Source organism: Herpailurus yagouaroundi, unplaced genomic scaffold, assembly GCF_014898765.1.
Source record: "Herpailurus yagouaroundi ecotype Mexico unplaced genomic scaffold, PumYag 160, whole genome shotgun sequence".
Taxonomy (NCBI): Eukaryota; Metazoa; Chordata; class Mammalia; order Carnivora; family Felidae; genus Herpailurus; species Herpailurus yagouaroundi.
Genome location: NW_024412401.1, coordinates 21,591,360 through 21,606,031, shown reverse-complemented (window position 1 = coordinate 21,606,031; position 14,672 = coordinate 21,591,360). Strand labels below are relative to the sequence as shown.

Genomic DNA, 14,672 nt, shown 5'->3' with positions numbered 1-14,672 from the left:
CATTGGTAATTGTAAGTCACTGAAGCTTTTAATATTTTCCTATTAATTCCTTTCAATTCGTGATACATGCATTTGGTTACAAATTAAGCCTTATAGAACAGTATACAGTGAAAAGTCTATTTTACTCCCATTTCTGACTCCAAACACCAGTTCCTCAGTCTCCCTCTTGAGAGACAACCACTATCATTGGCTTCTTAAATATCATTCCAGAGAGTCTATGCATATTTTTTTTAATGTGTATTTATTTTTGAGAGAAAGACAGAGAGTGAGCAGGGGAGGGGCAGAGAGAGAGGGAGACACAGAATCCAAAGCAGGCTCCAGGGTCTGCGCTGTCAGCACAGAGCCCAATGCGGGGCTCGAACTCATAGACTGTGAGATCATGACCTGAGCCGAAGTCAGATGCTTAACCAACTGTGCCACCCAGGCACCCCAGAGTCTATGCATATTCATGAAGTATGTCCTTGCAGAAAATCACAAGGTATGCCTGTAATAATGTTGCTTATATATTGAATCCTTTATTTTATTTTCAAAATGGAATTAAGTTTTCATTATAAAAATAACACATGTTTATTTAAAATTGTATAAAGTAGAAGTGAAAACTCCCTAACCCACTGTACCACATCTTACTCCCCAATTCTAGAGTTAACCACTGTTTCTAGAGTTAACAGTTTTTGATGTGCCTTCCTGACAACTATATGCATGTGTAAATATACATAGAATATTGCTATAAACAGTAAATTTGCAATCTGAATTTTTTCATCAACAATATATCAGGGACACCTGGGTGACTCACTTGGTTAAGGCTTCGATTATTTTTTTAAAGTTTATTTATTTATTTTGAGAAAGAGAAAGAGAGAGAGGGAGGAAGAGAGAAGAGAGAGAATTCCAAGCCTGCTCTGTGCCATCAGCACAGAGCCTGACATGGGACTCAAACCTGTGAACTGTGAGATCATGACCTGAACTGAAATCAAGAGTCAGATGCTTAACTGACTGAGCCATCCAGGTGCCCTGCCACGCAAGCATCTGACTCTTGATCCCAACTGAGGGCATGATCTGAAGCCTACTTAAAACAAAACAAAACAAAACAAAACAAAACAAAACAATACATCTGAGATATCTTCCCACATCAATTACATATAGCTCAATTTACCTTTCTTTTTTTTTAAATGTTTATTTATTTATTTTTGAGAGACAGAGACAGAGAGAGAGGGAGAGAGAAAATCCCAAGCAGGCTCCGAGCTGTCAGTGCAGAGCCTGACGTGGGGCTTGAACCCACAAACTGTGAGATCATGACCTGAGCTGAAATCAAGAGTTGGACACTTAACTGACTGAGCCACCCAGGTGCCCCTCAACTTACCCTTCTTAACACGGCATCACATGTTTTTCCCTGGGAGAGAAAGCGGTAATGATGGGGCAGGAATTACACATGGGCATTTGAAAGAATCATTTGTCATATGTGTTACAGAAGAAAAGCATATTGAAAGCAAATAACCTAAGCTATCTGGGTCTCAGTTTCTCATCTGCAAAATGGAAATGATAATGAAAAAGCCCTGACTGCCTCACCAGATTGTTGTGAAGATTACAAGGAGAGGAGAATGGGTGACAGAGTACTTTGAGAACTGAAAAGTGCTGTGCAAATGTGAGAGACTGTTATTTCTGAAGGGGAGAAATGAAGGGTGGTAGTTCCAGAGTCTAAAGTCTAACAAGCAACACTAATAATAATTGCTTTTCCTGCCTTTCTTCACCAAATGAACTGATCATCTTTGCATAATAATCGTGAACATTTGTTGAGTTCCTACTTTGCTATCTTACATTCTTCCAAGATATATATATATATATATATATATATATATATATACACACACACACATATACAAATATATACATATATATGTATATATATTATATAGTAAATATATATATATATATATCTTCATTTATCCCTTCAACAATTCTGTGAAACAGGTTATTATTTATAAGAGTGAAACTCTTATTATTCTTGTCTGACTGATGCAGCGACTGAGTCCGACTTACTTAGCAAGTGGCAGTCTTACTTCTGAGCTATACCAAGCTCTGTGCTATTCGTTTTGGAGGCTTTTGCCATGCTTCAACTCTGTGGTTGGCCTGTGACTTGAACAGGCAGTTGGAGTGTATGCATTGAAGAAAGAAGTGGCTCATTCACCGGTACTAAAAGATAACGGGCACCTGGGTGGCTCAGTCGGTTGAGCGTCCAACTTCGGCTCAGGTCATGATCTCATGGTTTGTGGGTTCAAGCCACGTGTCAGGCTCTCTCTGTGCTGACAACTTGGAGCCTGGAGCCTGCTTTGGATTCTGTGTGTGTGTGTGTGTGTGTGTGTGTGTGTGTGTGAAAAATAAATAAATAAACATTAAAAAAAAAAAGATAAAAAGTACCCAATGACAAAAACCCTGAAACTCATAGGTAGTCACACAGGTAGTCATACTGCTGCCTGCTATGAGACCCTTCATGACTCCCTTCTGCTAAATAAAAGCCAAACTCCTCAGCCTGGTGTTCTAGGCCATCCTTCATCTAGTCAAACAGCCTTTCCAAGCCTTTGTTGAAGGAGCACCTGGGTGGCTCAGTGGTTAAGTATTGGACTCTTGATCTTAGCTCGGGTCTTGATCTCAGGTTGTGAGTTCAAGCCCCACGTTGGACTCTGCACTGGGCATAAAGCCTACTTCAAAAAAAAAAAAAAAAAAAAAAAGGTGTGTTAAATTCCTAGCCCCTAGTACCTCAGATTGTGAACTTGTTTGGAAATAGAGTTGTTGCAGATGTAATTAATTATGATGAAGTCATAATGGAATTAGGTGTACCCTAATCCAATATGACTGGTGTCCTTATAAGAAGAGGCCATGTAAAGAGACAGAGAGAAGGCTAAGTTGATGAGGGAGTCTGGGGCAAGCTGAGGGCAAAGTACCAGCTACCCCCTTGCAGGTGAGATATGTGTGGTATTCCTCAGACACTCTTGGCTGTCCAAGAAGATAGAGGGGGGGTTGATAGAGATCACGGTCATGCAGGACAGGAGTCTCCTTCAATTTACGGACAACTCAGTAAACTGCAAGAAAAAGGCAATCTTATCCATAGCCTAACCTCCAGAAACCTATAGACTCCATTTTCTGGACCCCTAATATCACCCTCATCAAGATGTGAGGGGGTTTAAGTGCTTGCCATGGTGATGTGGGAAACAAAGGCAAATGAAAAATTTAAATTCCCTTGGGGCACCTGGGTAGCTCAATTGGCTGAGCGTCTGACTTCACCTCAGGTCATGGTCTTGCAGCTCGTGAGTTCTAGCCTTGTGTCAGGCTCTGTGCTGACAGCTCGGAGCCTGGAGCCTGCTTCAGTTTCTGTGTCTCCCTCTCTCTCTGTCCCTCCCTTGCTCTCTCTGTCTTTCAAAAATAAATATCTAAAAAATTAAAAAAAAAATTAAATTCCCTTACTGCCTACGGCCCATTGACAAGTCCTTGAAACAAGTAGATGATCTCTCTCTGGGAGCTCAGCTGCCTCAATGATGACACTTTGCTAGAGACGAAAGGGAATTGTGGCTTAACATTATCCTGACCCGCCCAGGATCCTGTGAGTCTCCTTAGACACATAAGAATTCCTTTGTAAACCTCCTTTATCTTTAACCCCCAAGTATATGTTGGCAGTTATACTCCAAGCATATGGCCCCTGATATACATCTGAAGGATTTCATGACTGAGGTTTTACTAAACAGTAATAAATGATGTTTTCCTAACAACAGCTAGCCCCTCAAGGTCCTGGAAACCTTGCTTCCAAAATCCTTTAGAGACTTATGCTGTCCCTAACCCCTTCCCAAACTGAAGCTATGTAATCAGTCACTCTTCACAACCCCAGTGCAACTCTTACTGCCCATGGGTCCTATCCCCATGTGTTAATAAAATCGCCGCCTTTTTTGCACCAAAGATGTCTTCAAGAATTCTTTCTTGGCTGTTGGCTCTGACCCCCACCATCACCCCCCAAATCTCATCAAAGTGACCACAAAGGCAGAGTTTGGAGTTAGGTAGTCACAAGCCAAGGAAGGCCAAAGATTGCCAGTAAACCACCAGGAGTTAGGAAGAAGCAAGGAACCATACCTCTGCAGATTTCAGAGGGAGTGTGGCTCTGCTGACAACTTGATTTGGGACTTGTAGCCTCCAAAGCTCTGAGACAATACATTTCTGCTATTTCATGCCACCCAGTTTGTAATACTTTGTTGTCATGCACCCAGGAAACTAATACAGAGCCTCAGCCATTTAACCACCACACTGCAGATCTGAGCCCAAGATGAATCAGGCCTTTTTTCTCCTGTCCCATTCCTGTTCTCATAGCCGGCCATATTCTCCGTGGTGGTCTGCTTGTACAACCCTCAGACAATTACACCCATGACATTCCTGGTCTCCCTCTTCCCTTCTGGTGGGCAGCACACCAGTGGTCTGTTTACTTCCCGACATGCCCTGCGTTGGGCCAGTCAGGTCCCCTGCCCCCTGCCTCTTCCTGGCTTAGGGCCAGCCCAGCCCCTCTGGGGAGACAGTAGATTGAAGCCCCCTTCTGGGTTGCCTAGGCGACAGTGCCGTCTGAGTGCCCTGGAGCCAGGCAGCTGTGGCTGCAGGGAAGGGAGGGACAAGGGAAGGGGTGGGGGGTGGGGTGGGGGGAACTAGGGGAAAGACCCAAGGATAGTCCTTAAAAATGGCTCTAGTATAAACCCAGAAGGTGAAATTAAAACAGTCGCCTTGCCATAACCAGCATTATAAAGGAACACGCAAGACTTGAGATACAGAGGAAAGACTTTACTCAGGGAATTCTACAATGGAGCTCAGCTCTGTGAGTCCTTGAGTCCAAACCCCATTCAAATCTATGCTTTGAGGCCTTTTGACAGCATGAAAGATCAAAAGATAACAAAATTCAGGCAAATGGGGACTGGCATGTTGTACACCAAGGGCGAATCTCCTACAAACTGCCTTAAGGTGCACAGTAAATGAAGAGAAAGATGCTTGTGATTTTAGGTCACAATAAGCAATGCCTGCTGTGCAGGAAACATGCAGAGTACTATGTATGTGGGGTGGGAGTACAGAGAGGAACAGGATGTTATACTTGCCCTTCGGCAACACACAGTTTCTTCCTTCAAATGTTACTGTAGGACTGGACTTCCATAACAGCATGCTTGAACACTCCAAGGCAGTTTTTCTCAGTCCATGGAGTTACATAAGGCTCCAGGAAGGCATGAGACTGAGTCCTAATCCATCAGGTCATCACATTGCCCTGGCCACAGATTGGTACCGAGGTGGGCACATACCCAGTCTCAGCCAATGACAAGTATGGAGTCTTTTGCTAGAATTGCTGAGAGGAATACATGTTCTCTCTTCTGTTAACAAGATGTGTAACCACCATCTTGTTACTAACAGAGAATCTCATTATGAAGCCAACATGGTGGTGAGCACAGCTGAGAGATGGAGGAAAATTGGGAGTTGATGTCGTCATATGAGCCCCTGAATCAAGTCATGCGAGATCTATCCCAGACTTCAGAGTATAAGAGCCAATAAGTTCTAAGTTTCTTGAGGTGGTTTATGTTGCTTCCAACTCAAAAGATTCAATAAAAGATAGATTAGGAACTCCTTTAACTGATTAACTAATGCTTTCCATCCCCTATGTGTACAGTATACCAATTTATGCCTCTGTGTGCTTGAACATTCACAGCCAATACGCTGCTTTCTGGTACATGGCCCCCAAACTTGTTTATGTTAGTTGTATTTATTTCTGAAATTACGTTATTTAATTAAATATTAAGTAAGCTGCAGAAATACAAGTGCAAAAGGAAAGACAGTTCCGGTTCTATGAAAATTAAGTTAAATGTTTTCAAAACCTGGGTAAAAAGTGAGTGTTTAAAAATTGCTTTGGGAAAATTAAAAAAAAAAAAATTAAAAAAAAAAAAAACAGGGGCGCCTGGGTGGCGCAGTCGGTTAAGCGTCCGACTTCAGCCAGGTCACGATCTCGCAGTCCGTGAGTTCGAGCCCCGCGTCGGGCTCTGGGCTGATGGCTCAGAGCCTGGAGCCTGTTTCCGATTCTGTGTCTCCCTCTCTCTCTGCCCCTCCCCCGTTCATGCTCTGTCTCTCTCTGTCCCAAAAATAAATAAACGTTGAAAAAAAAAATTAAAAAAAAATTGCTTTGGGGTTAGATATGGATACATATGTATTTAAAAATGAAACAATAAAAACATGGATGGGTTTTATACTCAACTTTTGAAGCGTCTTTACGTTCTTTTTCTCCTCTAAAGACCAATGCTGGGGGTGTTGGGGGCACCTGGGTGGCTCAGTCAGTTAAGTGTCTGACTCTTGATTTGGGCTCAGGTCATGATCTCACGGCTCTGGTCGTGGAGTCCTAAGTCTGAGCTCCGCATTGGGCTCCATGCTGACCGTGTGGATCCTGCTTGGGATTCTCTCTCTCTCATTCTCTCTCTGCCCCTCCTCCACTCATGCTCTCTTTCTCTCAAATAAATAAACTTAAAAAAAAAAATGAAACTATTAAAAAAAAAAAAGAAACCGTTGCTGGAAATAATGGATGATGCATATGGGTGTGAAAGAGACCATTAGCTGTCTCATAAAAAGCTTGGTAGCTTCCACCTGGGACAATTGGAACATTTGTTCTAGGGGAAGCCAGGCACTAGGTAAGAAGTCTACCTATCCTGAGACCACCATACTGTTAGGAAGCCCAAGCTAGCAGCATTGAGAGAGAGATTCCCTGCTAACCCCCAGGGCTTCTAGCCAGGTACCAGACAAATGAGTGAGAAAGGCATCTTGGATATCTAGCCCAGTTGACTTTTCAGATGATTCCAGTGTTAGGGTCAGGCGTGAGGCAGGGTAAAGATAGGAGTCAGAGGCTAAAAAATTTTAGCAGTCAAAGGCTTTATTTGGGACCTAAGGTCTCAGGCGAGGTTCCATGACTCAGGGAGAGAGAGGAGTCAGGGAAGTCTCACCCAGGTGTGGTGGGGCGGGGTTTTTAAGCTGCAGCGGTTCCGGGTTTAGGTCCGGGTGGCCCTTTTTCATGTCAGGTCGTGCTGTCACTTGGTGATTGGTTGACCTCCAATTCATTCTGGCACACTACTAGGGGCTTTTCATTGGGTTGCGCTGGCAAGATGGCCGTCCCCTCTACTGTGGTTCCAAGGACATCCTAACATCCAGCACTCCACCTTGTAATAGATTCTTTGTGAGAACCACCTAACTGAGCCCAGTCTGCCAGCAGAACCACAAGAAATAACACATTTTTTTTTGTCTTAAGCCATTTTATATGAAGTTGGTTTGTTACACAGCAATAGATAAGCAGTCTCTTGTGGATGAAAGGAGAGAATTGCAAGAAAAGGGAGGTGGCCACTAATGTCAAATACCATAAAGAGGTCATGGAGGATGAGAAAGGTCCTTGTATTTCACAACTGAGAAGTCAGTATTGTTCTTCAAGCATTGTAGTTTCAATAGAGTGGTGGGAGCAAAGGCAAAATGGAAGTGTTCCTGGTGCAAGTGAGTGGTAGGATATAGATACAAGGATAAATTTGTCCTTTTTCTTTCTTTATTTTTAACAGTTTAACATTCACTGATGATTCTTACCTGAATCAATTATCTCATTGGAGATCGCAAAATGACGAATTTCTATCAGTCCCACATTTATTAGCTGACATTCTTCTGCAAAGAAGAGTTTTCCCTCATCAATTGGGGATGAACCTAATTTCTTCCTAAAATGACACATTAAATGCTTCATTCTTTCTCTTTAATTACCAATTTTCTGACAAAGGAGTTAGTGTCATAGTGTTTCCATTGGTGGTAAATGAGTTTTTCCTCCCTTTCTTCTCTCTCTTTCTCTTCAAGTATCATTGTGGATTCATGTGTGGACTCATGTATCACATTTTTTCAATGTGTTACAATCAATTACCGACTAAATTAGTCTTTAAAGAATCAATGGAGGATAGGGCTGAGGATGTGATCAGAAAATTCCTGGAAGAATACAGTGGTTAAAGAAATACACACACCACACACACGCATTCTTATCAGTGATCAAAAAATGAAAATCAAATGACATAAAAGAGAAAAAAAACTGTAAAATATCCAATTCTGCTACTGGATATATAACCCAGAGAAATTCTCTCATCGTTCTCATAAGGGCCACACATGAAGATGTTCAGTGTTGTTTTTGGTTGTGAGAAGCAATTTGTGTGTCCATAATTGAAGAAGTCCTTAAGCAAAATGTGGTGAGTGGAGTATTAGTCAATAGTTAGAAGCAGTGGACTCGATCTTAAAAACATATTAGTCCAGGGGTCCCTGGGTGGCTCAGTTGGTTAAGTGTCAGACTCTTGATAGTGGCTCAGGTCTCAGTCTCTCAGTCCTGAGATCGAGCTCTGCATTGGGCTCTGCACTGAGCACAGAGTGTGCTTGGGATTCTCCCTCTCACTTTCTCTCTGTCCCTCCCCTGCTCGTGTGCACTCTCTCTCTCAAAATAAATAAACTTAAAAAAAATGTTACTGCAAGGAAGAACACAAAGAAAAAAAATCTATCTTACAGTACTATTTACTTAAGGAAAAAATACATGAATCTAAAACAATAATACACATTTTAAATAAACATCTACAAACAAAAAGATATATACTTAACATACTGGAATGATTTCCTATGGTGGAAAAGGGGAATGAGATTGGAGAATACGGATAAAAGAGAATAATAAATAAAGTCAATGTGAGAAGTTTTGCGAGTGAGGAAGAGGATCAAGTCAATCCCCTATATTTAGGTAAAAATAAATAAATGATTAAATAAATAAATTGTGATAGTTTTCGGAAAGTAAAACCTTTAAAAACATTGACCTAGCAACTCTGGCTTTTTTTAATGTTTATTTTTATTTATTTTTGAGAGAGAGAGAGAAAGCATGTATGAGCAAGGAGGGGCAGAGGGAGAGAGGGAGACACAAAACTTGAAGCAGGCCCCAGGCTCTGAGCTGTCAGCACAGAGCCCAATGTGGGGCTTGAACCTACAAAGATCATGACTTGAGCTGAAGTCGGAGGCTTAACCGGCTGAGCCACCCAGGCGCCCAGACATAGCAATTCTTTTAGGAATCTAGCCTAAGGAAATAGAACCTTATGCTTATTAGCGTTGTAACAGTAAGAAAAAAGAGCAGCATGCGTTCTATTGCTCTCATACACACCCTGAGGTACACACCCCTAGGTGTTTCAGGGAGGTCTCAGAGGTGTTTCACAGGTGTTTGTGTGTGCTGGTGAAGGAGTATAGTCACATGATATTGCGGGTTAAATTCATCATTTCCTGCTCCAGCTCCTTCCATTTGGTGTTCCTATTTCCTCTGCCTTTGCTGGGCATGGTAACAACTATCATTGAGTTCTACCTTATCTGGAGTCCTTCAGTTGCTAAGGCTGCAGAGTGTTATTCTGTGGTGTAGCCAAGACTATCTTGCTCTTCTTTTGGTTTTACATACTATTAGATGTTTATTGTTGTGTTATAATTTTTCTGGATGTAACTCTTTGAGTGTTTTCTTGTAATCCCCCTCCTCTACTCCCTCCCCCTCCAAAAAACGACAGCAACGACAACAAAAACCCAAAAGACAAAACAAGAAACAACATTTGCAAACCATACTGGAAGACAAATACAAGCAATATATGTGCTGGATGTGAAAATGAAATGGAAAATGCGAATCAAAATCACAACGAGATACCACTTTACATCCATTAGATGGCAGCCACAATGGAAACCAGTTTGGGGGGGGGGGTTCCTCAAAACGTTAAGTATAGAATTACCATATAATGCAGCAATTCTACCTCCTGGGTGGAATTCAAAAGAACTGAAAGCAGGGACTCAGATACTTGTATGCCAATGTTCATAGTAATATTATTCACAACAGTCAGAAGATGGAAGCAACATAAATGTCCATTGATGAATGAATGGATAAACAACATGTGATTATATATAGGTAATAGATATATGCATACATATACATAAATATACATATATATTTAGAGATATATACCAACATATATATACATATATATAATGGAATATTACTCAGCTTTAAAAAGGAATGAAATTCTGATACATGCTACAACATGGTTGAAACTTGAACCTTGAAAACAGTATGCTAAGGGAAATAAGCTGACACAAAAGGACCAATATCATATAATTCCATTTGTGTGAGGTACCTGGAAAAGGCAAATTCATAGAGACAGAAAGTAGAATAGAGGTATCAGGGGCTGGGGAGGAGGAGAATGGGAAGGTTATTGATTAATAAGTATCGAGTTTCTGTTTGGGATGACGAAAAAGTTCTGGCAATGGATAATGGTGATGGTTGAATAACACTGTGAATGTAGTTGCTATAGATTGAATTGTGTTCCCCTCAAATTCATATGTTTTGTTTTTTTGTTTTTTTCAACGTTTATTTATTTTTGGGACAGAGAGAGACAGAGCATGAACGGGCGAGGGGCAGAGAGAGAGGGAGACACAGAATCGGAAACAGGCGCCAGGCTCTGAGCCATCAGCCCAGAGCCCGACGCGGGGCTCGAACTCACGGACCGCGAGATCGTGACCTGGTTGAAGTCGGACGCTTAACTGACTGCGCCACCCAGGCGCCCCTCAAATTCTTATGTTTAAGTCCTAACCCTCAATGTGATAATATTTGGAGATGGGGCCTTTAAAATTAGTGCCCTTATAAGAAGAGACCCCGGGGGAGGGGGGGGGCGCGTCTGGGTGACTCAGTTAAGCATCCGATTTCGGCTCAGTTGGAGCCCCCCATCAGGCTCTCTGCTGTCGGCACAGAGGTAGCTTCAGATCCTCTGCCCCCGCCCCCACCTCCTCAAAATAAATAAAAAGCTTTAAAAAAAAGAAGAGACACCAGAGAATTTGCTCTGTCTCTCTCTCCCCACCATGAGAGGACACAGTGAGAAATCAGCCATCTATAAGCCAGCAAGAGAGCTCTTACCAGAAACTGACCATGATGACATCTTGATCTTGGCCTTGTAGCCTCCAGAACTGTGAGAAAATATAGTTCTGTGGTTGAAGCCACCAGCCTGTAATGTTTTGTTATAGCAGCCCAAGCTAAGACAGTAGTTAATGCCACTGAATTGTATACTTGAAAATGGTTAAAATGGTAAAATTCTATTATGTGTGTTTTGCCACAATAAAAAAAAAAGAAACAAAAAAATGAAAAGGGCAATTCTGTTATCTTCTCTTTTGCAAATCTCTAGATGCCAATCTCAGAAAGACATTAGTAATCGTCTAGCAGCGACCCTTCTGCCTTATGTGTATGAGGAAAGTGAGGGTCCTAGAAATGAACTGATGTAACCAGGATCATCATTCTCTGTTCCTCACCAGGTAGCCCCTGTCTTCAAGAACGGCATTACTATCATCCTGTTGCCCAAGCCAAATATATCTTTCTCATCCTTGACGCTCCCCCTTCTTCCTTGACAGCTGTATCTTGGTGATTATAATACCTTAATACACTTGTAATCTTACCATGTCTGCCTCAGTTTGGGTCGGCTTGGTCCCTTGCCTAATAGCTTCTTAGCCAGTTTTATTGCTTCTCTTCTTGTTCCCCTCCAATCTATTTTCTATACAGCAGCCAGTCTTTCCCAAATCCAATCTGATTATTTTCTTCTCCCACTAAATCTTTTAATAGTTCCCTTTCGTTACTTAAGTTCAAATGCTTCAACGTGATACTCAAGACTCTTCAAGGTCTTTTGGTACCCTCCTAGCTCTCCAGTCTGGTCTCTTCTTCCCACTTATCACCCAGGCTGTGCCCCAGTCTTATTAAACTTGTGATTCCCTAAACACATCATGCTCATCTCTCTTCCTGATCATTGCTGAAGGATGGACATTTTCAGAGATAAATGTTACAACACACATGAATGTGTTCCATTCTTTCTTTTGCACCCTTTAACTGGCAAGGCGAGGTGGCCCAGGGCCTAACCTGGCCCTCTCCCTTGCTTCCTCCTGGTCAGCAGGGCAGCCTCAGTGGGGTCCTTTGGTTACTGGATTAAACTGCTTGCCTGTCCCTTATCTTCTAGGGCTGGTGGGAAAGGCATTTGACCAAATTGAGTTGTAAGAGTTGAAACTGGGATTTGGGCTTTCAAATTTGATAGGCTACCGAGACCTATCAAAAGACAGAATACCATAGTTTATGGGCATTCTACAGTAGGCATTAGGACTGAAACCCTAACTAGTAATATGTACCTACCACCAGAAAGTGAAGGATGGGATTCAGGAAATACTAGGTCCTTTGGCCAATCATATTCTCTTTTTTGTGTTTTAATTTTTTTAATGTTTATTTATTTTTGAGAGAACGAAAGAGAGAGCGCAAATAGGGGAGGGGTAGAGAGAGAGGGAGACACAGAATCCGAAGCAGGCCCCAGGCTCTGAGCTGTCAGCACAGAGCCCGATGCAGGGCTCGAACTCAAGAACTATGAGATCATGCCCTGAGCCGAAGTTGGACACTTAATTGACTGAGCCACCCAGGCGTCCCTAGCCAATTATATATATATATATATATATATATATATACACACACACATACATACATACATATATATACACATACATACATATATATATTTAATGTTTATTTATTTTGAGAGTGAGCAAGTGAGTGCAAGCAGGGCAGGGCAGAAAGAGACAGGGAGAAGAGAGAGAATACCAAACAGGTTCCAAGATGTGAGCGAGGAGCCCATGCAGGGCTCTACCTCACATACCCTAAAATCATGACCTGAGTGGAAATCAAAAGTGGGAAGCTTAACTGACTGAGCCACCTAGGAGCCCCCGGCCAATTTTATATATATATATATATATAATTATATATATAATTTTTTAATGTTTATTTTATTTTTGAGAGAGAAAGAGAGTGAGACAGTGTGAGTGGGGGAGGTGCAGAGAGAGAGGGAGACACAGAATCTAAAGCAGGCTCCAGGCTCTGAGCTGTCAGCACAGAGCCCCATGCGGGGCTGGAACTCACAGACCGCAAGATCACGACCTGAGCCCAAGTCGGACGCTTGACCCACTGAGCCACCCCAGGCGCCCCCCAATTATATTTTTAATGTCTTCCCAGTCCACTTTCCCCAGCCTGTTTCGCCTGATAAACTTCTAGTCACCCTTAAGCTCTTAACTTCTAAGAATTTGTCTCACCATCCTCCAAGGAGACATGTAAACTTTTTTTTTAATGTTTATTTATTTTTGAGAGAGCACGCGGGTGGGGGTGGGGGGAGGGGGGAGAGAGGGAGAGCGAGAGAGCGAGAGAGCGAGAGAGCGAGAGAGAGAGAGAGAGAGAGAGAGAGAGAGGCAGAGAATTCAAAGAAGGCTAGGTGCTGTCAGTGCAAAGCCTGATATGGTCTAGAACTCATGAATCTTGGTATCATCAGCTGAGCTGAAGTCACTCAAACGACTGAGCCACCCAGGTACCCCTAGACATGTAAACTCTGAAGCCGGGGACTGTATCTTAATCATTGTATCCCCAGTGCCTAGCATTGTATGATGAAAGATCATGTACCTAGTAAATGTCAAGGTGGAATTTAAAACGTCAGTTGCCACAGATTCATCCACACTTGTCTCTCATGGGGTTAGCCTACCACCGTAGCACTGTGCTTTGTCAACTTGTAGTTTGCTCTCTCTCTACTCGGCTCCCTGTTGGTGGCTGCATGTGGGTAAAGGCTGAGGATAACACTTTGTGGAAATGATTTAGTCGGCAGTGTAGCTGCACCCTCACCCACACGGCTGTACTTAACGGCACTCCTAGCACGGAGTGCACGTGGTTGAGTCTTTGATATGAAAGTCAGAAAAATATGAAAAGGAAATGGGTTCAGTGACCAATAATATCCCATCTAAGGAGAAGAGGGCGTCCAAGGGGATCGCGAATCTGCAGAAATCTTCTCTTAGAACACTGTCAGCACAGCCCAAAAGCCTTTCCTCACCTCCCAGCCTCTCTTTTGAGACTAGGCCCAGCTGGGTTAGATGGTTTCCTGTAAGCTTTTTAACAACAACGCCGTTTAAAGAAAGAGGAAGAGAAAGTAGGAGAAAGGGGCGAGGGGCCAGGGCAGAGGGAGGCTGGCTTCTGTTCAATTCAAGATGGGTCTTTAAATTCAGAGAAGGCAGCGCATCTCCATCTCTTTCGTTTCTGCTTCTGCTGTCCCTTCTGAGTCCGCTGATTTAGCACTGAGACATAGCCCAAGAAGGGGAGAGAGTTTCTCTTCTAAGTGTCTGGAAAAGAAAAACTTTGAGGAAACAGCCAAAAGAGGGAGGGAGAGGAGACTGGATATAGTGTGAGGGAGAGGAGGAGGGAGGCCGAGGCTGCACTCGCCGTAGAATGGGTGGCCGGCGGGCGGGCGCGCCGGCGAGCCACAGCAACCCGGGCCGAGCCCCTGGCAAACTCCACTGGCTCAAACACCGGCGCCCGAGGCAGCCGCGCAGCTGAGCCTCAGGCGCAGCCGGGCCTGGGTGGCGCGAGGCCAGGCCCGGGAGGCCAGCGTCTGTGCCCCGGAGGCGGACCGGGGGCGGGGCCGTCCCCGGGGCAGGGCTCTCCCGCGGGCGGCCCTTTGCCTCCCCGCCTCCGCGAGCCGCCGCAGCAGAGGATGCCCTACGGCGCCGCCCGCCCGGCCCCGGAGAGGCGGCTGAGGAGCCGGCCGCCCATTGGT

At 43.5% G+C, this 14,672-nt stretch overlaps 1 protein-coding gene across 1 annotated transcript in view; it reads right to left on the bottom strand.

Moving 5' to 3' along the window:
* Positions 1–14,417: 14,417 nt before the first annotated feature.
* LOC121035179 (collagen alpha-1(I) chain-like) overlaps positions 14,418–14,672 on the bottom strand; it is a 1,126-nt gene continuing 871 nt past the window's right edge. The window contains exon 3 of the mRNA XM_040482778.1: positions 14,418–14,648. Within this exon, the coding sequence (XP_040338712.1) occupies positions 14,418–14,648 (231 nt within the window). The remainder of the gene's footprint in view (positions 14,649–14,672) is intronic.